The sequence below is a fragment of the Mobula birostris genome, chromosome 10 (assembly GCF_030028105.1).
Source record: "Mobula birostris isolate sMobBir1 chromosome 10, sMobBir1.hap1, whole genome shotgun sequence".
Classification (NCBI taxonomy): domain Eukaryota; kingdom Metazoa; phylum Chordata; class Chondrichthyes; order Myliobatiformes; family Myliobatidae; genus Mobula; species Mobula birostris.
Genome location: NC_092379.1, coordinates 18,605,586 through 18,632,310, shown reverse-complemented (window position 1 = coordinate 18,632,310; position 26,725 = coordinate 18,605,586). Strand labels below are relative to the sequence as shown.

General features: G+C 45.0%; 1 long non-coding RNA gene and 1 gene segment (V, D, J or C); one reads left to right on the top strand and one right to left on the bottom strand.

Moving 5' to 3' along the window:
- Positions 1–1,965: 1,965 nt before the first annotated feature.
- Positions 1,966–26,725, bottom strand: part of LOC140203873 (uncharacterized) — a 117,657-nt gene continuing 92,897 nt past the window's right edge. Inside the window, exons 2-3 of the long non-coding RNA XR_011887404.1 lie at positions 12,143–12,244; positions 1,966–3,371 (exon numbers count right to left, since the gene is read on the bottom strand). This is a non-coding gene — a long non-coding RNA (uncharacterized lncRNA). The remainder of the gene's footprint in view (positions 3,372–12,142; positions 12,245–26,725) is intronic.
- Positions 10,011–24,318, top strand: LOC140203872 (Ig heavy chain C region-like). The segment is given in 6 exon segments: positions 10,011–10,050; positions 16,690–17,043; positions 20,586–20,888; positions 20,977–21,294; positions 22,644–22,964; positions 23,618–24,318. Coding segments are annotated over 6 exon segments (1,719 nt in total).

Below are 26,725 nucleotides of genomic sequence, written 5' to 3'. Positions count from 1 at the left end.
GCAGTCATTGCAAGGTTCCGCTGTAGCCATTCTCCTCAGCAACAAGTACACCTCTTTGGATACTGCTGTGTGGGATGACCCATCAGGGCATAAATCAGATGTCAGATCATAGAAGGAGAGGGAATGGCAGGTAAGGAAATGTCTGGTCAGAGGAGGAATCTGGAAGCAATGCCTCAGTCCAACGGGATGATGTGCTGAAATGGTTTGCACCACAATTTCCTGGCTCAATGAGACATCAGACATAGAGAGATGGAGGAGTGAAGGGAATGGAAATGACATCCATAAGATAGATTTAAATTAAAGAGGAAGAGAAAGACAGTACTGCAGGTTTAAATTCATTAGAATGAATCTGTGGACTTCGTTAAGGAAGCTCCTCAGATAGAGTAATTGACAGTAGAGTGGACTCCCATATGGAGGAGAGTGAGAGGAAACTCACGAATCATTTCAGAATGAATTCCTGACAAAAGGTCAGTAAAGTCCATGTAAATTATTTAATTCATTTATTTACTGACATAAAGCATGGAATAGGCCCTTCTGGCCCTTCGAGCCACACTGCCCAGGAATCCTGATTTAATCCTAGTCTAATCACAGGACAATTTACAATGACTAATTAAAGTACCAACCGGTTTGTCTTTGGACTGTGAGAGGAAACTGGAGTACCCGGTGGAAACCCACACATTCTCGGGGAGAAATTACAAATTCCTTACAGGCAGTGACAGGAATTGAACCCCAGGTCACCTGCACTGGAAAGCATTCTGCTAACCACTACACTACTGTGGAAGTGGAATCTGCATAAAGTCACTCAGAGACAGTATAAGTACAAATTCTTTATTCAAAGCACCCAGGGCTTACTCAGTTAGTCGCCCAAACAGGAACAGTCCACCAACTAACTCACAATTCCCCTTACAACATGAGTATATTCATTCAGATACCCCCACACAAGACAGGCTGGAGCCAAACTTATCTACTACATGACATTCCCGAAAGACAAATTACAGAATAGGCATAAGGTCTCATACACAGAACAGGCTGGTCTTATCTCTGCACATAATTGCACAAGGACAAGGACCCTGAAACACCAGCTGGCTAACTTCGAGAAGAAATATTGATCAGCATTGAATGGCACATCTGTCGATCATCAACGGTTCTTTCAGAGAAAACAGCCTGCTATGCTTAACTGACGGTGTTAACCTTTTACATACTTCACCACTACCATGCCACCCCAAATGCTGGATTCCCCAGCCTGTCTGATGGATTTGTTGATCAAAACTTAAACTTGTGTTGGGTCCTGATGTCCTGATGAAGAGTTCTTCAGAGGTCAAGAAGGGGCATTAAAACCCATTGCTTATAACTGTTGAAAACTGGTAGCGGACATTCCATTCAAATCCCACTGCTTAAATTAATCAGTGAGATAGTCCCTATTCAAGCAATGTGATACCTGCCACTGAAATTGGGAGTTTCCAGGAGATGCATGGAATGGCAACCCACTGTTACATCTATGTAGGTAATTATTTAAAAACAAACAAACATAAGAAAGTTAAACTACAAGCCAAATAACAATTATACAGTCCAATCCAACACCTGAAAGGTCAAAATTCCCCAAATAATAAGGTAGTACCATCACACTACCCTCCTCAGGACAGTTATTTGCAGGTATTGTGAGATCTATCAATCAGAGTTTAAAGAGACACAAATCCAATTCAGGTGATGTTATTTTATTCAAGGTAATCACAAAAATCAAATAGCAATCTACTGGCCCAAGGCTCTTATAGGAATAAAACTACACATTTTATTGTCCAGATGACAGAAAGAAAGGTTTAATAGATACCTATAATTGCAGACCTCATTATCTGACAATGTTGCAATGACAGATTATCGATTCTCTCTGAATACGCAAGTTGATTATCCCTGATCTTCAGGGCCTGAGAGTTTCCAGGCCACTGATAACATCGCCCCCACCCCCCCAGCTCCCACGGAGATTGTTGTCTGTGTTGCTGTTTCAGTCTAAAGTTGATTCACCGGGCAGCCTTCATTCTCATCAACAAACGTGAGCTCCAGCATGTCACACCGAGATTCTGCCCATCGATGGAACATTGACAAGGCAGTCCGTGGCATCTTTTAGTTTCTCCTTATTTTCCACTTTATTGCTGCCAATTCACAATCATCTGATCACCTGAACTACAGTCATCAGGATGAGCTTCTGTGCTCAGTCTGAGCAAACACACTTTCAGTTGTTGGTGGGAGTTTCCCAACTGCTTCAGAACATAAAGTGCAGGTATACCTACATTTGAACTGCTCATTCCCATAACATAATCAATAAATCAATCAGTAACAGTCAATCATCATTACAGTGAGCCTGTTTCTGACACGAGACAAATGCTCTGTAATGAAGAGAGGGTCTTGCTGTCTCTGCATATTTTGCCCTTCGGTTTCGATTCATTTTGTCTCATTCTGTGTGATAAACGTAGGCTGGTGCAAAGCACAACGTTAGAATTGTATTTCCATATGTAAAGCAGTGTGTTTATTCTTTTTAGTAACACAGCTCCACTGGGAGGGCCCCCTGCTCAAATTAAACCTGCCTGTGAAACCTGAGAGGAAGTGTAAGGACTGAGTGTTAATGTTATCACAGGGTTTCAGACATCTGTCAGCTATTAATCACAAATGTTACTGAGCTTCAAGTAAACCTACAACACAGAACAGCAGAGCACAGGAACAGGCCCTTCAGCCCATGATGACTGTGACAACCACAACGCCAAATTAATCTAAACCGAACTATCTGCATAGAATCCATATCCCTCCATATCCTGAATGGTCATGTGCTTTTTCAAATGTATCTCAACTGTCCTATCATGCTGATTCACCCCACTCCTGCCAGTGCATTCCAGGCACCTATCACTCTGTGTGTAAAAATACAACCCACAAATCTCCTTTGAATGTTATACCCCTCACCTTAAATCTCTGTCCTTTTGGAAATGACATTTTAACCTGGAAAAATGACTCTGACTGTCGACCCTGTCAATAACTCTCATACTTTTATAAGCCTCTATCAGGTTGCCTCTCAGCCTACGCTCCAGAATAAACAGTCAAAGATTGTTCAACCTCTCCTTACAGCTAATATTCTCTAATCCAGACAACATGCTTGTGAACATCTTTTACATCCTCTCCAAATCCACCACATCCTTACAATGGAGCAACCAGAACTGAGGGTTCATGAATTTTCACCCAGATTAATGCAGGCATGAAAACCTGTGCTTCAACTTGGACAAAAAGCAATCTGTACTCTCCTCTTACCCAGTCCCATGGAATTCTCCCAGCAGGGACACTGCCTCCTTGATGCTGGAATGTACTGGATTTGACTTTTGGGCTCTTTCCTGTGAAAAAAGGGGGACATTGTTGGACTCATTAGTAATATGTGAGAGGTTTAGATGCTCATATACACCCTGGAAAGGCGGGTCATGAGAAGGTTGAAGGGTAAAGCATATTTCCACCTCACAGATGAGAAAAATACCTGATAGGTTGGAGGAGAAAGTCTTCAGGGGGATTAAAACTATTGTAAATAATCACTAATCATCCAACTTGGATTATTCATCCAGAGGATGGGAGAATATAGATCTCTCCCACAGAAGTGAATGTTGTGAAAGGGAACAGAAGAGGAAGTTAACCCAGATGCACAAAGATGGAGTGACTGGAGGTTCCTGCAGAAAATAAACAATGGCATGAAATAATTGGTCTGAATCTGCTGCTGTGCTGTACGTTTCATTTAACTCTGTGTATTACCAGAGTCACGGGAGAGAAACAAAATCTATTGAGTTTCCTTTCCTTCACCATGTCCTTCTCCCACTCTCTTTAGGTCGAGGCAGGTACGTATGAAAATACTCAGGGGTGGTGAGAAACATAAGGAGGTAAACTGCCCACAGTCACAGAGGTTGTTGTTTGGACAGGTCTTGTTTCTGCTGTGTCAGCTGACTGACTCAGATTCCATAAGGGAATGACCAATCCCAGCGGACAGAGAGGGAATGTGAAAGATGAGAGACCACTGGCAGGTTTGGGTTCTAATTAATCCTAAGGATGAATTTAAGCTAAAGGTCTTAATGTGCTGCAGTTAATGGGGAAAACAGGGATACAGAGGGGTGGAAATTACACTACTGTGGAGTAGAGATTTCATGGCTTTGTGAAGGGCAGATCATGTCCAACAGTCCTGATGGAGTTCTTTGGGGAGGTGACCAGGCATATACATGAGGGTAATGCAGGGGATGTGATCTATATGGATTTTAGGAAGGCATTTGATAAGGTTCCACATGGTAGGCTTGTACAGGAAGTCAGAAGGCATGGGATCCAGGGAAGTTTGGCCAGGTGGATTCAGAATTGGCTTGCCTGCAGAAGGCAGAGGGTTGTGGTGGAGGGAGTACATTCAGATTGGAGGATTGTGACTAGTGGTGTCCGACAAGGATCTGCTCTGGGACCTCTACTTTTCGTGGTTTTTATTAACGACCTGGATGTGGGGGTGGAGGGGTGGGTTGGCAAGTTTGCAAATGACAGAAAGGTTGGTGGTGTTGTAGATAGTGTAGAGGGTTGTCAAAGATTGCAGACAGACATTGATAGGATGCAGAAGTGGGCTGAGAAGTGGCAGATGGAGTTCAACCCGGGGAAGTGTGAGGTGGTATACTTTGGAAGGACGAACTCCAAGGCAGAGTACAAAGTAAATGGCAGGATACTTGGTAGTGTGGAGGAGCAGAGGGATCTGGGGGTACATGTCCACAGATCCCTGAAAGTCGCCTCACAGGTAGATAGGGTTGTTAAGAAAGCTTATAGGATGTTAGCTTTCATAAGTCGAGGGATAGAGTTTAAGAGTCGCGATGTAATGATGCAGCTCTATAAAACTCTGGTTAGGCCACAATTGGAGTTCTGGTCACCTCACTATAGGAAGGATGTGGGAGCATTGGAAAGGGTACAGAGGAGATTTACCAGGATTCTGCCTGGTTTACAGAGTATGCAATATGATCAGAGATTAAGGGAGCTAGGGCTTTACTCTTCGGAGAGAAGGAGGATGAGAGGAGACATGATAGAGGTGTACAAGATAATAAGAGGAATAGATAGAGTGGATAGCCAGCGCCTCTTCCCCAGGGCACCACTGCTCAATACAAGAGGACATGGCTTTAAGGTAAGGGGTGAGAAGTTCAAGGGGGAAGGCTTTTTACTCAGAGAGTGGTTGGTGCATGGAATGCACTGCCTGAGTCAGTGGTGGAAGCAGGCACATTCGTGAAGTTTAAGAGACTACTAGACAGGTGCGTGGTGGAATTTAAGGTGGGGGGCTATATAGGAGGCAGGGTTTAAGGGTTGGCACAACATTGTGGGCTGAAGGGCCTGTAATGTGCTGTATTCTATGTTCTAATTAGACCACATCTGAAGCACTGGCTGTGATTCTTGGCATCACCCCTTGGAGAAGGGGTTGTGTGGACCAGGGCCAGTGAAGTGCTAGTGGGACTAGGATAGAATATTAGGTCTGGTCTCTTGTTCCCCGAAGTGTGGAAAATTGAAGGCCAGTGTAATTGGGGAGTTTAAAAACTTTCAAGAATGGTGCAGAAGAATAACACAAAGAATCTGTTACTTCAGGATATACAGGGCACTGGAAATCTGGATCTCTTCCTGGGAACTGGTCAAGACTGGGGTGAGGGGCGGTGGGAGGAGGTGTCAGTTGAAATTTCAAAATTAATAGAATTTTGTTTGAGTTCAATTATTAAAATATGAGCCAAGGAGGGTAAATGGAGATCGGACATAGGTCAGCTTTGGAGGGAATAGACGGAAGGGCTGAACAACCTCCTTCTGACACTCAGTGCACGGGATAAATTTGAACAGGATCTCTGTGTGCAGCTGTTGATTTACTAGAAACACATTTCATATTCTCATTCTTGACAGGTGGGTGAAACTGGACAGTGATATTGGGATATTTCCTTCTCAGCTTCCTGTCGGAGATGTGGCTTGACTTAATCTGAACAGGGGGCCTTCCAGAGGTCCTCTGCGTCTACTCAGTAAATTTCTGAAATACCCTGTCCATCGTGCTCCATTCTCTTGTCAAAAGCAGACCCTTCTTGCCTCTCATGGGGCTACTGGATCTGGCTTGGAACATTCCACATACCAGTTTTGAAATCTTGTATATATTTTCCTGATCACATCGACTGGCGCTCTTGTGGCCGCCAGTGCAAGGTCTTCTATGTAGACTCTCTTATCCACTCTTAGAAGCTCTTCACTTTCTTGCTAGCTTCAGTGAATGCCAATTAAAGTTTCACCTTAATTCGTGTTGACTTTGCATTGAACATTTTCTTCCTAATTTTCCATCTTTCTTCTAAGTCTGTCCATGTTTCCTGCTGTATCCATGCTTTGTTATTTTTTCCAGCGCTGTAATGTAGACAAGCCTCGCTGCTCTTGTTGAACACTGATGCAATCTGTTTCTACATCGTGTTGATCTTGTCCACTGACACATCCCCGCCAATGTCTGAAAGCCCTCCTTAAGCTGAATGGTGACGGCAGATCTCACACTGATGTTCTTAAGTTTCTCAACATCAAAACATCTTTGTACATGTGCTGTGGTCCCAGTGCTTCTCAGCATGAGTTTCATCACTGCTACAGCAAGGTGATGATTACTTCCTGTATCTGCTCCTCTCTTCACCTTTACACCCTGCAAGGATCGTCTCCACATACCATTTATCATCAAATGGTCAATCTGGATCTTGTCACATCCATTGGGTAAGCTCCATGTCAGTTTGTTTATTTCATGGTGTGGAAAGAGGGTCTCTCCTGTGACCAGATTGTTCATGGCACAGAATTCCACCAGACTTAACACCATTGTTATTGATCATCCTATATCCTTGCGTATCCATGGCCCTAATGAAGTGTGAGTTGTTATTTCCCACTTTGCCATTTAGATCTCCAATGATGATGATTATGTCACGGCGTGGTGTTAACTCTAACTCCACCATTTGTAGAAGATATCCTATTCTTCAATGTCACTATTGTTATTTGGAGCATAACACTGGATCACAGTCATGTTCACTTGCTTCACTCTCAGCCTGACTCTCACCAGCCGACTGTTGATTGGTTTTCATTCCACTGGGCACTTCTCAATGCCTTTCTTCAAAATGACAGCTAATCCATCATGACGTTGACCATCTTCCCTTCCTGAATATAAAACTGCTGCACCAGCTGCTGCCTTTAGTCTGCCAGACCCTGACCATCTGCTTTCACTGATGCCAGTGTACGTTGGCTGTAATGACACATTACCGTAGTTATTTGTGCTAGCTTGACAGTGTTGTACATGGTTTGACAATTCCAAAAAACATTTTTGGTCTTGGTCTTGGCAAAGTTCATGGCTCCCTTCACCATACCCATAGTTTCCTCTCTGTTTTCACTCCTGTCAGCCATGCAAGTCCCGGGTGGTGACTAGGGAACACTATCACACTCAGATGTAGAAGGATTCTTCATTGCTGTTTCCGTAATTGCGACAAGAGTCTTTGATGAAGATGCTTTGGACCCAAATGCTGGAGTATCCGAAACAAAGATCGAGACACGGTATCAAACTGGATCCAGGTCTGAGCACAAAACGAATGCTAGACAATATCACTAGTAGGGTTTACCATTGAGCACTGAACATCAGTTCAGGTGTTCTTTCATACTCAATTCTTGGTGCCCAAAACATGATTATCAATTAGCGGGATCATCCTGAACCTTAAAGGGGCTGCTACCGGCTATCTGTGCTCCAGAGAGTTGGAGAGTCTAAATCCTGGAAGCTGGCACAGTTGGGAGCATCTCGTAACAATTACAATTTTCTTTATAATAAGTCAGGTTCACTAACCCTGACCTGAAACTCCAAACCTGGAGGAACGGTGAACCGTTCTTTGTTCAGTCTCTATCCTTTAACATGTTTGGCATGGGTGACCCTACCTAGAGTTAAAGCACAAGACCCCGATGTAAGCCAACATAGATCTCTGGTTCACTGAGGCACACAAGCCACGATACTCTTTGACAAGATTGTGGTCCTCTTGGGGGTAAAAAGAAGCTTCACTATTTTGACTGGTGCCATGGTGGGGTTGTTGTGTCAGGTGGACATAAAAGGTTTGGAAAGTTCTCCACTATCTGTTCCGACATTGATCCCTCAACCAGTATCACACTGAAACAGGTTAAAAAGATTTTGTGGGGAGAACTGCTGAGGGCTTGGCACTGAAATTCATGGTGCCAAGTCCCTGAAAGAGAAAATACCTTATAAGTGTAAATTCCACCCATTTCCACCAGGAATCGCTGTTTAGCATTGATTCTTGTGGTGTGGGAGCAGTGAGAAGATTGTGTGGTAACTCTTTTTGTTGCTTCATACATTTTCCTGCAAAGACAGTCTCAGCCTATGTCTCTAAGGAGAATATCTGTCCATTGACTGGTCTCTCAGTCCCTGTCTCCCGGGGGATATCTGTCCACTGACTGGTGTCTCTCATTCTCTCTCGCTGGGATTCTGTGTGTTTCAGTTTAAACAAACTGTTCATCGCTGAAATTGATGAATCGAACAGAGAGTGACCGATCTTTAATCCGGATCTGGTCACTGCCGCTGACCTGCCGCCTGTTGCAGAGACAAACATCTTTTGGGGAATTGAAATCGCTGCTGTGGGTGGGGACAGGAAGCTGCGCCTCTGGTTTCAGTGTGTGAGAGCCTGTTCAAACCGCGGCTCCCTCTCTCACTCACAGCCCACGTCCCTATCTAAACAGCGCTCACTGCGACTCCGGACAAAGCCGGCCTGAGCTGAAGCCGCCGATCTCAAAGTGTCCAAGTCCGGCTCAGTGTTCAGGGCGATGGGGGTCGTGCCTTATTTCTGTCTTCCCTTGTCTTGTCTGGCAGGTGGGTGTCCCGCCGCTTGTCGCTCAACCGGGACCGGCTGTTTCTCAGAGGCTTTGTGAACCCCTGACCGTGGAACATTTTATTAATTTCTGCTCTTTTTTATTGACAGGCGTGCGGTCCGCCGTCGTGCTGACACAGCCCGAGTCAGCTTGTGGTAAAGCCCGGACATTCTCACAGACTGACTGTGCGGTCAGTGGGTTCAGCCTCGGCAGCTATAGCATGGACTGGGTGAGACAGGTCTCCGGGAAAGGGCTGGAGTGGCTGGCAGACATATCGAGTGGTGGTAACAAGTACAACGCGCCTGGAGTCCAGAGCCGGTTCACTGTTTCCAAGGACAGCAGCACCGTCTATCTGCAAATGAACAACCTGAGACTGGACGACACGGCCACCTATTACTGTGCGAGAGGGTGGGAGCACGGTGATGGGGAGCTGAACAGAAATTGGTCCCGACAAAGGAGTGTCTGCAGCGCAGTCTGTCTCCACGGATTCCGCATTGCTGCTTCCCAGAGTCAAATCCCTGAAGCCTTACTCGGACTGCTGGGCGCAAATGCCCATTTCTGGACAATTAAAAGCCCAAAAGGATTTGACTCTGATTCTGGGGGATGGCGGGAGCCGGTGTCCGCAGACAGGGAAATTGTGAAAATGCCTTTACTCACACGCCAACAAGAGACAAGGACAGAGTTTGGGATGGAAATCCTGGAAGCGGCTGCTCCCGGTCCGGACAGGGATCATGTTGATATTTAGAGAAAGTACATGAATCTCCCCGAACCGGCGGGTTTCTCTAGAGCACAGTAACAGTACAAGGGTACACACCCCACCCACCAGTGCACTGTCCACAGACCGGGAACAGGCTCAGGGGAATGGGGTCGGATCTTGTCACCAGACTGTGCCTTGACACCGGCCGATTGTGCTGAGTGAGCTCAGTGTTTGGTTCAAGTCTGGCTTCTGATCCTCAGCACCGACTGAAGCCACGTTCAGGGGCTGAGCGTTTCAGTGCAGTTGAACTTGTTCCCTGTCAGTGACAACAATGGATCTGTTCGGTGTCAAATTACTGGGATTGGGTTTTACTGTCGGCTGCTTTCATGTTGAAGGTAATGGGATTCAGACATAATCTGAGGGAACGGTGTACACATGTATGATCTGGTTGATGTCTCAATATCCCCAGGGTACAGGTGGGTGTCAGTCCCATCATGTAATGTCCGGCATGAGGTCCGTCCTGGGATACAGCAAAAGTATCGGCGATATCCCAGGATTAATTGATGGAATTGAGGTTTTAGTTTTATTCCCTGATGGGCGAGGAGGTGGGGTACTGTGGGGAAGATTTTTGGAGTTGGGAAGGCAGTGGGGAAGTGGTGCAGGAAAGGTAAGGCGGGGAACTGAAATCTCAATTCCTTCACACGTTCCGGGCAGCCTTGCATTGTTGGGTGGGGGAGTGGGGAGTGGTGCAGGTGGGGTGGGGAGGGAAGCGTTCAATTCAATAATGTGTAATAGGGGAGCATTTAAGGGAAGGTTTGTTGATGAAGGTTTGTGATCTGGGACACACTGCCTGAATGATGGTGATGGCCAATAGTGAGTGTGGAGAGGGAACAGGATGAGATCCGCCTTTTGTAGGGATACAGGGAAGAGCAGAGAGACCAATGGGTCTATTGGGTTTGCTCAGCTAAATGAAGCACAGAAACAATAGGATGAACGGCCTCACTCTCTGCTCTATCATTCAATGGAATCAGTATTTATCTTGTAAATCTGGGAAATTCTTCCTCAAAGGGATTCCAACAAGCACCCCAGAGTGCACAGAGCATGAGTTAAATGCAGATCACAGCTCCCATGTCCTGTCCTGGCAGCCACGGATTAGATACAAAGATCCTTCTGCACTGTCCCATCCCTCCCAGGACAGGGGCAGCAGAGATTAGACACAGAGTGAAGCTTCCCCCAACCTGTCCCATCACACACTCACGGGACACGAGTTGAACTTTACTGTTCAAATGAACTGTTTATTCTTAGTTCACAGACAGAGCAACTCATCTAATTTCTTGTCCTCCTCCATCCCCCGACTGGGTTTGTTTAACAAGTGTTTTCCTACGTTAACCAGTGTTGCTGGTGATTCAGTAAAAGTGGTTGTGAGATAAAGTGCTGACATTTACAGAGCACCTTTCATGGTGCCCCCGAGGTCTTCACAGGCAATGAAGTTGTTTCAAAGTACAGCCCTGTTGTAGAGTCGGGAATGTGGAGCCACTCTGCATACAGCAGAATCCACAAACTGCAAGGCGAGAACGATCAGACAGTCTGTTCTGGTGATGTTATTGAAGGAGAAATATTGTCCAGGACACCGTGGACACAGTGATCCAATGGACAGGCACAAGGTTGGATTTGGAGTGATTGGAAACAGGACAGTACATCAAAGCAAATGAGTAGTGCAGAGGGATGGATGAACAGTCCACGGATACCACCATAACAAAATTGACAAATTTATACTCAGTTCATAATACAGATTTGGATCTGTGGTCGGATTTCCAAGATTTTAATAATTGGTATTGTTTTTAAATCCAATCATTGGTAATGATGACCCTTCAGTTTTACTGATGTCCCTCAGGGAAGGAGATCTGTCATCCTGACCCTTCGAGCCTATTTATGACTCCTGATCCATCAATGTGTTTGTCTCCAAATGCCCTCTGAATAGCAGCTCAGATGCGTAATTCATTCAGACTTTACCGGCAAAGCCCAGATCCCAAAGGATGAATAAATAAAACTGCCCACCTTTCGTTCATACTACCCGATATTCTATCCACTTAGTACAATACAGACTAAAATCAGACTGAGTCTCCCCCAATCTGCTGATTCTGGGCAATCATTTCGTACAAATTCCCAAGTGTTATTTCATTGCAAATTTCTTCTGAGCTGATCCACCCAGATCCAGTTCCCCTCTTCACCCCAGCACCCTGTGATCCACCCAGATCCAGTTCTCCTCTTCACCCCAGCACCCTGTGACCCATCCAGATCCAGTTCCCCTCTTCACCCCAGTACCCTGTGATCCACCCAGATCCAGTTCCCCTCTTCACCCCAGCACCCTGTGACACACCCAGATCCAGTTCCCCTCTTCACCCCAGCACCCTGTGACCCACTCAGATCCAGTTCCCCTCTTCACCCCCGCACCCTGTGACCCACCCAGATCCAGTTCCTCTCTTCACCCCAGCACCCTGCAGTCAGTTCGTTGGGTGTTTTTACAAAGACCCAGAGGAACACTGATCCAGACAGAACTGTACTTACCACCTGCTGGTCCCGGGATGTAAAAGATCCTCAGCTGCAAATCTCACCGACTGACATTATTGTGCCTCCTGCACTGCCGACACTGAGCAGCTCAGGGACCATCTGTGGGTGAGAAGCAGAGTGAATGTTTCACATCAGTGACCTTTCACCAGACTCCGTCAGTCTGATTTCTGGCAACTACGCTGTTTCCAGTGTTATTTTACAGAATTTATTTTCAAGAAAACAATCTGTTTTTCATTGACTTCTACAACCCCAGAACATCCCAGAGCCTTTTCCAACCCAGCAAGTACTTCTGCAGTGTGTCACTTCATGTGGGGGACTAAACCTCCAACTTGTCTGCATCTTGTTCCCACAAACTGAACTACGACATGACAATCTCGTCCGTTTGGGTGATGTTGGAAGGGAATGGTCACTTTCAGCCTACAATTCCTAAAGCTCCCCACCACTGAGAAGTCCTCAGCTGAATTCTGACTATGCAGTAGATGAATAGACAAACACTAGTTAGTTATAGGCCATCCATATGGTCCCTAGTCTTTGGTCCAGCAATTCCCCTGCTGTCAGGGGTTGACACTGATAAAGAGCAGTAAGGCTCCTCAGACTACAGCTGACCAGCCCTTTCCTGAGGTACTGTCTACCTGGGAAGCTGAGGATAGTGTGGGTGAAATGGTGCTGGTTGTGCCTGGCAGTCTGAAGGAGACAACTAGTGTTCAGTCACTTACACTGGAGTCAATCTCACAGTTCCACAGACCACTGTAACCCAGGATTTACTGAGTGACATATGCCTCCAGAGCAGTGACCACACACTACCACATGGCACCAGGTCCTGCTGGAATTCCCAGGGTAACACTGGGAAATCCACCTCCACGTTTCCCTCACAGGCCGGACCTGACAAAGGATCACATTTTCCATTCATCTGACTGGGGATTCTGGGCCTTGGGAAGGGATTTATCCAGGAATGATTTCTGTCTGATTATTATGTTTTAATGCATTTCAGATTTATTATTTTAAACAAAATATGCAAAGTTAATTGTTGCCACAGGAATTTACATTAACTTTAATGTTTCCAAGTCATTTTGAACCTGTTAAATTACATGACAGCATTAACACAAGACAAAGCCCTCCCATCAGGGTGTTCTGGACCCAGAGTCCCAGCAGGGTGTTGTCTGAGGCTATTTAATGCTGAGGCCCTGATACACCTCAACACAAGCCGCCAGCATCCAGAAACCCAGTGAGGTCCCACCTTTCCCAGTGTTAGGAGTGTGGGGAGAGTCCCAGTAGGTTTGAACCAGCACCATTCAGCCCGGTCTGTGTGGACATGGTCCGGCTGGCACCGTGCCCTGTGCTTTCTCTCCTGTGACACTTCAATCACAGCACAGGTCAGCTTGTCCCACTGTTTGACAGAAGTTGTGTCCCCGATGGGGAGTCTGACGTCAGCATTTCACTGGTTGTTTCAGGCCCAGTCTGAAAGGAATGAGAAAGGGACCATTTCTCTGCTCTGCCTGTCCTGTCAACCTGAATCACCTGTGTTTACTCAGGAAGGCAAATATTCTGAGTTCACAGTCCCCAGTGTCACCTTGAAATGGTTCAAAACAATGCAGCTGTCATTACTGACCAGTTACATTATATCGATTCCTATCTACTTGAGATAGTTATTGATTTATATTCATTCTATTTGAAACCCAGGTTTCAATATTTTATGCCTTTTGTCCCAGAGTGATGACTGTGAAGTGAATATTTCATTATTTTGCCCCTGAATGAAATTGTGACCTTCCCACCACTGCACTTCCACTCCAAATGTTGAATTTGCTGCCCTTCCAATAGCAGAATCAATCTGAAGCCTGTGTGTGTCTGTTGACCATCTTACTGTTGGGCAACAAAGCCCTCATCTACTGCAATTCACACTGTCTAACACATACCCTCCCGCTAGTCTCCTACTCCCAGAGCTCCTGCTGTGTCCACACAGTCTTTTTGGGTGATTTTAACCTCATCCACCAGCAACAATCTGTCATTGACAGTGTCAATCATGAGGTGAATGATGTCACGTCAGTGGGTCAGAACAAACCCCGTCCACAACACTGTTCAAGGTAATTCTGACAACTGGTCAAACCACATATCCACCTGTCAAAGCTGTCAATTGGTCAATTAGCTAATTGATCTTCGCACCTTTACCTACCTTAGTAAGTCAACACGTCTCCTTTTCCTGTGAAATGAATTAAGAAACAGTGCTTTCAAGTGTATTTCACACCTTAAGTGGTTGGGAATTGCTACAACCTGCATTTCCTCTCTGGGCTGGTCGTTCAGTGAGAATATCACCTACATCTAACAACACTTTGAGAATTCTCCATCTCCCCAGGAATCTCATCGTCACTGTCGGTTGTGTTGGCCGACACTTCTCCACAGAGTCTGGGCTAATGTATTTCCACAGTTCCTCTGTCCTTTCTGATGCAAGTTACCATTCCCTCCCAGTTAGCCAGTAGTTTCCACAGACTCAGTGGGGTTGGAATTCTTGCTCAGTCACACACGGTAAATATGTGAGGCAGTGTCAGCTGCATCATGTAGTCTGTTGAGTTGAATTTCAGAAGCAGAGTCCATTTCCCAACCTCCACTATACTGCACACATGGTGCTGGAGACTGGGTACCACTATATCCACACCAATCACTCCTCTCATCAACAGCAACACTGAACACATCAGAATTATTCCATAAGATACTTCTAAATCTTACTTTTTTTGTAAACTTCATTGATCAAGTGCTAACAGACTTCTCAGAATCAGGAATTGTATTTGGAGGAGAGACAGATTGTCACTTTGGTATTTTGGCTGAAATTCCACCAATCGGACATTGGGTCACTGCCTCAGTCCTGCACTGAAGTGTTGGCCTGGATTGTGAGTCCAAGTTGCCACTGTGGGATTGATCCACACCCTCCTACCTCAGCGACACAGACTCACAGCTGAGTGTTAAAGTGATATCAGCTTTGTTTCATGAGGTGAATAATTTTGAAAATTACTGCTTTATAAAACGTCTCCTTTCTCTGCCAGTAATGCATTTATTCAGAGAACCGCCTGTGAATTTCTTTCCATTTCAGAGGTCAAGTCTGCACCATCAGTCTACATCACTCCTTCCTGCAACACAGAATCTGACCAAGGCATCAGCCTCCTCTGTCTGGTCAAGGACTATCAGCCTGAGAGCATCAGTCAGACATGGTCCACTAACAGTGGGGACATCACCACTGGAATTAAGAAATTCCAGGCCGGCTGGTGGCGCAGTGAGATCAGCACCAGATTCTGGAGCGAATGTTCCCGAGTTCAAATCCTGGTTAGGCCACTCCCTAGCACGCTTTCCCCACTCCCGAGCACACTGTCCATCCGTGCCCGGTTGAGTGTCGAGATAGCCACTTGGCCTCGTAAGAAATATATAAGGGTCAAGTCAGGAACGTTCATAACATGACCCGGTTAATCCTGACACCACGTGCCAGACAAGAATGGCTGAACGTCTGGTATGACATGCTAAAAAAAAAATAAGAAATACCCGGCGGTGTTGGGGCAAAATTCTAAGTACATAATGAGCAGCTTGCTTGAAGTCTCTGCGGCGGACTAGAAGAAGAATAAAGTCTACTCCTGCAAGGCAGGGAGTGTGACATCGCAGTGGCAGAAACCTCAACCTCAATGTTAGTATCAGAACTAATTTATATCGAAAGCTGCACTGATGTCAGAGCATAAATCTGGAGTAGGAAGCTTTGTCAGATAATGCAGGAGCATGGCAACTAACTCCTTTCTTCTGCTCTTACAACAGCAGTGAGAAAATGTATAACAGTCAATATGGGCAGTGAAACTCAGTATCAGGATCTGCCTCCATTGTATCCGCTCCATTGTCTAATTTCAGGAGCCTCTCCACCACCCACTCCCACTAAACCCTCCCTACAGATCAGCTCCTGTACACATACAGAGACCGCTGGCCCATCATGCCCCTGCACACAGAACAACAATTTAAACTTTACCCCACTCCTCCGCACTTTCCCCCTCCACCCTGCAGCTGCCCTTCTTCTGGTAAAAGCAATCCCTTGTGAATGTGATGGGGGAATCCACTCCACTGCCCTTCTTTAACCAGCTTCTCACAGATCTGAACAAGCCTTTGCAGTAACAAAAAAAAAAATTTCCTCCTGTCCATCTGTTCTTCTTTCTCATTGAAAGTAAAATTGTGTTTCCCAAACTTGCCAGTGGAAACAGTCCCACACCATGTACTCCTGCTCACAGGAGCTGGTATCAGTCATTCTCCAGTAAACAATTAGATATGGCAGGTCTGCACCTCAACCCCATGACCCACCTCTCCGCATTATCATAGCACAGTGGGACACACTGCTGGGAGGCCCAAGTTATACACCCAGCCCTCCCACTCACTGGTGTGAGCCATCAGATCATCAGATCAGCTGTAAATTAACAACATTCTTGAGAGGGCTGGAATTGGGGAACTTGCCTGGGATGAGGGAGAATGAAGTCAAAAACATGGGCAAAGCAATCATGTACTGACAGATATTAAATGTGTTACAGCTCCGACGCTCAGCCCCCCTGTTACAACTCCGAAGCGCAACTCCCCTGTTACAGCTCCGAAGCTCAGCTCCCTTGTTCCATCCCGGGAGGCAATCCACGGGCAAGCAAATGTTGTCCTGGGCTGTGTGATATCTGGATTCGCTCCTGACAACGTTAAAGTATCCTGGAAAAAAGCTGGATCTGCCCAAAAAGGCATCATTCTCCCTTCCACTCCGAGATCTGATGGTGGATTTGAAACAATCGCTTACCTGACAGTGCCTGTGCAGGAATGGACCAAGAAACAGAAATATATTTGTGAAGTGAATCACGCACCTTCCAGTTTCAGTGGTCAGGTCAACATGACGTATCAAGAGGGTGAGTGATGTCTGAAGAAAAATTAATTATCTTACAATACTAAACTACTTAACTGATACTCCCACCCAATTCCTGTCCCTACTGTCGATCTTGTTGAGTGATGTACAGATGAGTCTTGCACTTTGAATCAACTCATATCACCAGCAGCTTTAACCCCATCTACTGGGCAGGAAAGGTGTAAGATCAGGTCACCTGTCCATTCCGTCTCAATAATTTTAGTTGTCTATGTTTGTAGTTATAATGAAAATAATTTAGTGAGCAAAGCTCACGTCCCATGTTTTACCTTCTAGAGAAAATCTCCCTGTTCCCTTTTCACTGTCTTCTCAGTGTTAGTTCCTCAAAAAAATATCTCTGCAATTTTGCATTTGTTTCAGTCTCCAGAGTCTATTTCCAGTGTTTCCTGAGAGACTCTTCTGTCGATTGTCCACTCACTGAAATGTAGGTGGCGGGATTAATTTTGAATTGATGCCCAATCCTCAAGTGAATGTTGTGACCTTGTGTCCTCAGATCCTTGACCAGGTTCAGAGAGCACATTCATTTATCATGGCTGACAAAACCTCATCCTGATAGGATGTGACATACAAAGGATACAGAGTGGGAATATGTGGGGCTCCCTTTTTTCCAAGCATGGGAAAAAAGGTAAAAATATCTAACACTTAAATCTATGAATCTTCCATTTCCAGGTGGAAAATGTCCCAGCTGTTTTTCGGAGCCTGTGCCAAAGTTCTTTTACCAGAGTAATCTCAATGCAACATTCTCCGATGGTTCTACCCAACAGTATCATTGTTCAGCAGGAAAGTGTGAAATAAAGTGATTGGCTGTGTATACAATTCATCAATGAATTTTATTGCTATCCACTTACTGGATTCTAGACCTGCCTCTGGTATCCATTGGGATTGAAGTTTAACAGAGAGAGAATAAAACACGATTGAAACTGACTACCTCTCCAATCACATTTCTATTATCCTCGTGGCCACCTATTTCAATTTGACTTTCCATTCCCATTCTGTCATGTCTGTCCATGGGCTCCTCTACTGCCATGGTGAGGCCAAAGTCAGGTTGGAGTAGCAACACCTCATATTCCATCCAGGTACCTGCCAAACTGATTCCATGAATACTTATTTTTTAACTTCCAGTAATGATCCCCCACTCCTTTATTCTCCCTTTTATTCTATTCCTCATACTAGATACACCCTCATCCCTTCGTTTCTCCTCACCTTCCCATCATTTCCATTTGGTTCCCCTTCTCCTGCACTTCCCTCCATGGTCCACTGTCCTCTCAGATTCCTTCTGTTTCAGCCATTTATCTCTTCCACTTATGCCCTACCAGCTTCTTACTTCATACTGCCTCCCCCATCCACACACTTTCCCCCTCACCTGGTCTCACCTCTCATCTGACAGAATGTATTCCTCTCTACTCCTCCCACCTTCTTATTCTGGCTTCTGCCCACTTCCTTTCCTGTACCAGTGAAATCTCTCAGCCCAAAATATCGACTGTTTATTTCCATCCATAGATGCTGCCTGACTTGCCGAGTTCCTCCAGCACTTTGTGTGTGTTGTTCAAGATTTCCAGCATCTGTAGAATCTCCTGTGTTTCTGGTTGTCCATACACTCATTCATTTGTGTACATTGTTGCTTCAGTGTGACTCAGATCCCAATTCCAGTTTCTTTGGCCAGATTCCCTGTTGTCTAACTCCAGTCAGCAAGAACTGGAACCTGTTTTTCACCCAATGGCTGTGAGGCATGAGGTGATGAAGGTGAACGGGGCTGAAATTCTAAATTGACTCTGTCAAAGGACGGATGACCCTTTGATAATGTTGGGCACAAGACAAATCGGTGAGACAAGACACAGGGGTCTAACCAGTCTCCTGTCCAATCTGTTATGCTTTGTGTTTAAATCCTGGATCAGACAAATTGCTAAAGTTACATTGGTCCACGTGCCGGACACTGAATTCAGTCCAAGAGGGCAACTCAGTGATCCCAAGGAATATCAGAAAGGAGAATGTTTTGTTAGAATTACTCAAGCATTGACAGAATTCTATACTTCTTGTGGAATAACACCAGCATTCAGCAATAAAGGGAACATTTCCAAGTGACTGCTGAACATCAAGACAGTGCTGATATGGGACATAACTGAGAAACCTGCAAAAAACATGTTTAACAACATCACAGTGCTGATTAAACTGCGATTCACAATTCAGTGACTCTTCAGTGTACACCTAGGTTTGCATATTTATGATATTACACGACAACAATGATCATCTGGACCACACCAACGGACTTTCTGTTTTAAAAGAAAATTGCTCATAATCTTACTGAAATGAGAAAGGTTAAGAAATACACATCATACCTTGTCGGATGATCCGACCCAGTCAGACTGGAACCGTGTGTGTTGCGTCTGCTCTTTCTTCAGACAAAGACAGTGACTCATAGTCTCATTGAAGGTCTCAGCCATGACACAAACACAATCCGCCTCCACACTAAATGTCAAAGAGCAAAAACACCCCACGGGCCTGAAGGTGACCGAGTGTGTAAATGGTGAACACAAAGTGCAGAGAGCTGCAATGTAAGTGAACTGACGATCGTGCATTGGGAGACGACCTCAACAACTTCACTTGAGTGCAATCACACAAAACTGACTCTAACCAGAGTACAGGTGACCCAACACTTGATCAAAGAGCTGTTTTATTCATTTATCATTTCCCATCGATCACTGATCTCTCTGGAACTGAGGGACTTGCTGCCTCCTTCCTGATGGTGATTCAGCTCCAGCCGTGTTGCTGGAATCACAAACCAGCCAGACCAGACGAGGCTTCTCTCCGGAAGTTACCACAGAGAATAACACTACAAATACCTCTGTAGTCTTCTTTTATTCCAAGAAGCATTGATGAAATGAATATAAACTTCCATCCACCGGGTTGGGATTTGAACCCCTGTTGCCAGTTCATCAGTCCCTAATTTATGGATACACTCTGACCACAGCTGCTCATTTCAAGTGAGACAGAGACTTCAGTGTTTGTCAGCAAGAATGCTAAAACCACAGGCACCAGCAGAAGTAGTGCAGGTGTATGAGTGAGCAGAGTTGAAAGAATACGATGTTGTCTGAAGCTTGTGTGGGTGGTGAAGGTTGCAGAGATGAGGAGAGGCACAGCCACAGTGAGACTGGAATGTCGGGATGTGAAGTTATTAAACTGAGTGAATCCCAGGCTCAGCTCAGATGGAGAAAGGAATTCTCATTGATTCACAGTGTTCATTGTTACTAATCAATGGCACTGAGTCTCCAAGCAAAGAATATACTGAGCTGTGTCTCTGCTGAGAAATCTGCATGCTTCTCTGTCTCACAGAGCTCCGTCTCACAGTGAACCGATTGGTACAGTTATTAGAAAGGGATTCGAAATTTAGTTAGCACATCTTTTGTTCTGATTTTCTCTTCTTAATCAAAGCTAACAGGATTATGAGACACATGATTTAGCCCTGGACCTAACACAACCAATGGAAATATCTCCAGTAAGATTCTGAGCATTTCCATTTCTAACCCACAGAATTGTCTGTATTTATTCAAAATCCCGACATTGAAGAGATGTGGATCGACAAGTCTGCTTCCGTGAGGTGCACAGTTATCTGTACAGATCCCGAAGACATCCACGTCTCTTGGCACGTGGGCGGGAAGGAGAAAACTAAAGGAATTCACACCCATCAAGCGGAGAGGGACGGGTCCCGATACAGAGTGCTCAGCGAACTCCAGATCAGTGTGGAGGAGTGGTTCAGTGGGGTGGAGTATGAGTGCTCTGCTCAGGAATCTCCTTCAGCTTCCCCAGTGTCAGCACGGACCAATAGCACCAAAGGTGGGCAAGAGACCAGTGATTAAATGGCCAGCATTAGTTACCTGAGTCAAAATGTTTGACATTTCCTTTGTTTTCTTTTCTATTCCAGTTGAGATAAGAAGTCCCAAGGTCAGACTGCTGCCTCCAGCTCAGGAAGAGATAAAGAATTGGAAAACAGCCACACTGGAGTGTGTGGTCTCTGGATTCTACCCGGATCAAATAAATGTCACCTGGGAGAAAGGCAGCACCGTGATCACCTCCAACACCAGCGCGACACCGACCGCTCTGGAGCAGGGGTGGACTTTCAGTGCCGGACACTTCCTGACCGTGAGTTTACAGGAGTGGAAGACAGAATCAGTCTTCAGCTGTACAGTGACTCATCCTCCCTCCAACAGCAGTATCAAGAAGCAAGTGAAGAACGTCCAAGGTAGGGTCCTGGGACTCAACCCATTATTGAAATTGTTTACATTGTGCAATGAATTCAAGGTCAGCACTGAATCACGGTGCAGTCCTGGTTTAGTTTTGTGAGTGAACTGATAAAGTTGAAAGTACAAAGCACATTTATTATCAAAGTATGTGCACCATATACAACTTTGAGATTCTCTTCTTGCAGACAGTCACAAAACAAAGAAATACAATAGAATTCAGGGTCAAACATCCAATGCGTGAAAGAGAAAGAACAAATTGTGCAAACAATAAAAAAAATCCAAACAAACAATCTACAGAACCTGAACCGCAGAGCCCCCTGAAGTAAATCCACAGCCACGTTGCCAGTTCAGCACTGCAGCCGGTCCAGGAGACCGATGGCTGCAGGCCACGGCCGTGGAGCCAGGCTCAGTGCTGAGGTGAGTGCCGATGGCTGCAGGCCGCAGCTGCAGAGTCAGGTCAGTGCTGAGGCGAGTGAAGCCTCGTCGAGAAGTGAGCCGAATACCGGTTTGTCCATTGACTCAGCCTCAATGCCTTCATCTTTTTAATCACTCTTAGCACTTAAAACGGCCAATCATGGGTTTGTTTTCCACTCTCAACCAACATAATCCACACTTCCACCACAGAAATAAGAGTATCCCAGAAAATACTTTCATAACTGGAGGAGAATCCCGACCATTTCACTGGACAGGCACTCTGGAAATCGCTGATACGCGGCTTCAAAATGTTCTCTCCATCTGCCTTTGAACATTATCCCATGCCTCCAATCAGTGTCTCAGTTGTGACTGAATTTCCAGCAGAGCAGCTCTCCCTCTGCTCCTGTGTGGGAATAGTCAGCCTGGACAATGTGTAGAAGCCTCTGGAGGGCAGCTTGAACACACAATGTTCTGACAAAGCAGCAGCAAATTTTCGTTACACCTTATAGAGAAAAAGAGTGTATTTTAATATTTGTGACAGAAACTAAATATTTCTCATAAATTTTGAAATATGAAGTGTATTTTCTGGAAGATTTTCATGTGAAACTTTGCTCTGTTTCCTGTGCCACCGACACACTCTGAAATACTGGGGATTTTCTGTATTTGTTTTAATAAGTATCTGGGAACAGTTTAAGTGACTATGAAACTGCAAAAACAATGTAAGGGCCAATCTTGTTCATTTACGTTCCCTCATGGTGTTTACCCTGTCTGCTCAAAAGGGGAGATTCCTTTCTTCACCAATGTAGATTGGTCTCATCTCGTCTTGATGGGACTGGCAAATCGTTGACCAGAGATGAACAGAAATGCTGGTCTTGTCAGTGAGAAATTCGTCCATTGGGGAATGGTAAAATAATAATTGTGACATTTCTCCCAGATGACTGTCCAGACACCCGCCCCTCTGTCACTTTAAGCAAACCTTCCTTCGAAGAGGTCTGGACAAAGAGGACAGCGACTATTCTGTGTGAGGTGGTTCACAGTGATTTACAGGGATTCAGTGTAATCTGGCAGGTGGACGGAAGGAAGAGGGAAGATGGGGTGAGGATTCTGGGTCCAGACAGCAACGGAGGTGAAGACATGATCACCAGCAGACTGACAGTCCCTGCTGCAGAGTGGAACAGTGGGGCTGAGTACTCATGTGTGATAGAGGACAAGAGTTTGCCAACACCAGTGAAGAAATCCATCAGGAAGAACTCAGGTACGTGCAGACAGAATTCAGTGTGAGTCTGATCTTAGCAACTGGACAGATTTATCAACATCCAGCACTGTGATAGACTATAGAAAATGAGAACAGGAGCAGGTAACTGGGTCTCTCAATCTGCTCAACCATTCAATCTGGTCTCAGCTGATCATCCAAATTCAATCCCTTTCCCTGTTTTCTCCAGGTATCCTTTGACCCATTCACCCGAAGAAGTATATTCAACCCATTCTTGAATATATTAGATGATGTCTTCAAGTGCTTTCTGTGGGAAAGAGTTCCACAGGTTCTCACTCCCTCTCACAGGTACACAGCTTAGACTGCCACCCCTGCTCCAGGGGAGATGGAACAAACAGCACAGGATAATGCAAGTCCAGGGGCTGAGTTCCACTTTCTGTCGAGTTGCTGTGTTCAGTGACTCCCGTTGATTAAATTGAATAAACTAACCTCGCTGGAAGCTGTAAAATGCAGCAGGTTCAAGATTTCCACTCCACAAATCCCAACGACGAGCTGAAAGGGAAAAGCCTTTAGTTTCAGATAAAGTGAAACCTCTCAGATTTAGAAATTGTTCATGTTGATGCAAGACCAGAATGTGTTGGATACGTAGGGAATTATTGTAAGATTCATTCTAACTGAGATTCTCTCTGTTCCAGGTGGTGTTGTGACTCGTCCTCATGTCTACCTCCTTCCCCCTTCATCGGATGAGGTAGTCACCGATCAGACTGTGACCTTGATGTGCCTGGTCACCAAGTTCTCTCCCACTGAGATCTATGTGGCCTGGATGGTCAATGACACCCTTCTGAAGACAGGGTTTGTGAATCAGCCAGTGACCAAGGACCCCAGAAATGGCTGGAACACAATGACCAGTCAGCTGAAGGTTTCTCCTGAGGAGTGGAATAGTGGCACCACTTTCTCCTGTGTGGTGGGTCATGAGTCGCTCCCAACCAACCTGTTCCGAAGCATCAATAAATCTCACAGCAAACCCACCCTGGTCAATGTCTCACTCATTCTGACTGATAGTTTTAAATCTTGTGTGTAATACTGTGTGATTCAAACCATGAAACCCCAGTTTTGTTAGTTTTATGATTATTAATTATAACAGAGGATTATTTAGCTGATTAAAACATGTTTAAAATCTAGACCTTTTAAAATAATTAAGAATGAAATTATGATCAAGAACCAAATTAAGGAACAAACATGATTCACCTCAAATCCCTGAGTTTGTACGTACATCCTAAGACCTTCTTCTGCCATGATTGAATGGATTTCAACCCTGTGTGGGACTGCACAATGTAATAAATCTTTGTTTGTGTCAATGTACCGATCCAAGTTCAATAAATATGATTTGAAAATGTTCTAGCTGTGATTTTTGGAGACGGGAAACAAGGAACCTTCAACATGTGGTGTGGTAGGTGGCGCACATTCGGGGAGAAATAGGTGTCTTTGTATCTATCGTGTCTAAACCCTTCCTGCATCATGAGTCCCAGTGATCAGCTGTCAACTAATGGTCAGAGAAATTAGAACCTACGGCCATCTGACGAAGAGTTCAGAGTTGAAACCACTGACCAAATGTCATATCAGTGTTGAAGATGTCGGATCACTGTATGAGGGTTCCTTGTTCCCACTAACCTCGCTGCTCCTCACCTGGTCATTGTTGGGAACTGTTCTGTTGCAACTTCGCAGTTAAACGTCTGTCTGTCAGGGCAGATGGTTTGCATCTGCAGTGAAGTGGGACTAATATCCTTACGGAAAGGTTTGCTTGTGCTGCATGGCGGGGGTGGGGGATGCAACTTGAGTTGCAGGGTATGAGAACCAGAGAGTCAGGACAGATAGTGGAGAGGTTGTGGAGACAGATGTCAGGAATTAAACAGTTGAGCATGGTGTGAGTAATGTTCTGAGTTGCGTATATTTCAAAGCAAGTATTATTGTAGGAAAGGCAAATGAGCTCATGTCATAGATCAACATATGGAATTTGATACTGTAGACATTAGTGAGACTTGGCTGCAGGAGAGGCAGGAATGGCAGTTCAGTATTCCAGGGTTCCATTGTTTTAGACACATCAGTGCAGGAGGGATAGCGTTACTAGTCAGGGAAATTGTCACAGCAGTGATCAGTCAGGAGAGACTGGAGAACTTCTCTAGTTAGGCTTTATGGGTGGAAATGAGGAATAAGAAAGGTATGACCTTGTTCATGGGGCCATATTGTAGACGACCCAGCAGTCTGCAGGATTTAGAGCTACAAATTTGTAGGGAGATCACAGACTGCTGCAAAAAACATAAGGTTGTGATTGTGTGTTATTTCAACTTTCCACATATTGACTTGAACTCCCATTCTATAAAAGGGATGGATCTCGTGAAATGTACACAGGAAAGTTTCCTTAATCATTACGGAGAGGTCCCAACAAGACGGTGTGGAATACTTCATGCCTTTTTAAGGAATGAGACAGAGCAGCTGACAGAAGATAGTGTAAGGGAACACTTTGCATCTACTGATCAAAATGCAATTAGTTTCAAAATAAATATGGAAAAAGATGAATCTGGTTCACAGGTTCAGATGCTAAAGTGGAGAAAGGCCAATTTTGATGGTATCAGAAAGGATCTGGCAAGTGTGAGCTGGGACAGGCTGTTTTCTGGCAAAGGCGTACTTGGTAAGTGGGAAACCTTCAAATATGAAATTTTGAGAGCACATTGCTGTATGTGCCTGTCAGATTAAAAGGCAACAATGACAGATTCAGGGAGCCTTGGTCTTCAAGAGATCTTGAGGCCCTGATTAAGAAGGAAAAGGAAGTCTCAGCAGGGTCAGGCAGGTAGGAACAAATGAAGTACTTATGGGGTATAGGAAATGCAAGAAAACACCTAAGAAAGAAATAAGAAGGGATAAAAGAATGGATGAGGTTGCCCTAGCAGGCAAAGTGAAGGAGAATCCTTTAGGATTCTACAGATATGTCAAGATAAGGTAGTAATTTCGAATGGATATTGGCTTTGTGGGAGAAGCCACAGATGGTAGTAGATAGTTGCTTATCTGACTGGAGGCCTGTGACTAATGGAGTTTCGCAGGGCTTGGTGCTGGGTCCATTGTTGTTTGTCATCTGAATCAATGATCTAGATGAAAATATAGTTAACTGGATCAGCAAATTTGTAATTAACTCCAAGACTGGGAGGTGGAGTAGACAGCAAGGAAGACTATCACAGCTTGCAGTGGGATCTTGACCAGATGGTAAAATGGCAGATGGAATTTAATGCAGGCAAGCGTGAGGTTTTGCACTTTGGTAGGACCAACCAGGGTAGGTCTTACACAGTGAACGATAGGACACTGAGGATTGCAGTACAACAAAGGTTCATAACTCATTGAAAATGGGGGCACAGGTAGATAGCATCATAAAGAAAACTTTTGGCACATTGGTCTTCATAAATCAAAGTTCTGAGTACAGGAGATGGGAAGTTATCTTTAAGTTGTATCAGACATTCGTGAGGCCTAATTTGGGAGTACAGTGTGCAGTCACTAACCTACAGGAAAGATGTAAATAAGATTGAAAGAGTACAGAGAAAGTTTAAAAGGATTCTACCAGGACTGGAGAAACTGTGTCAAAAGGAAAGATTACATAGGTTAGGACTTTATTTCCTGGAACGTAGAAGATTGAGGGGAGATTTGATGGAGGTATACAAAATTATCAAGGATATAGATAGGGTAAATGCAAGCAGGCTTTTTCCACTGAGGTTGGGAGGAACGCCAACTAGAGATCATGGGTTAAGGGTGAAAGG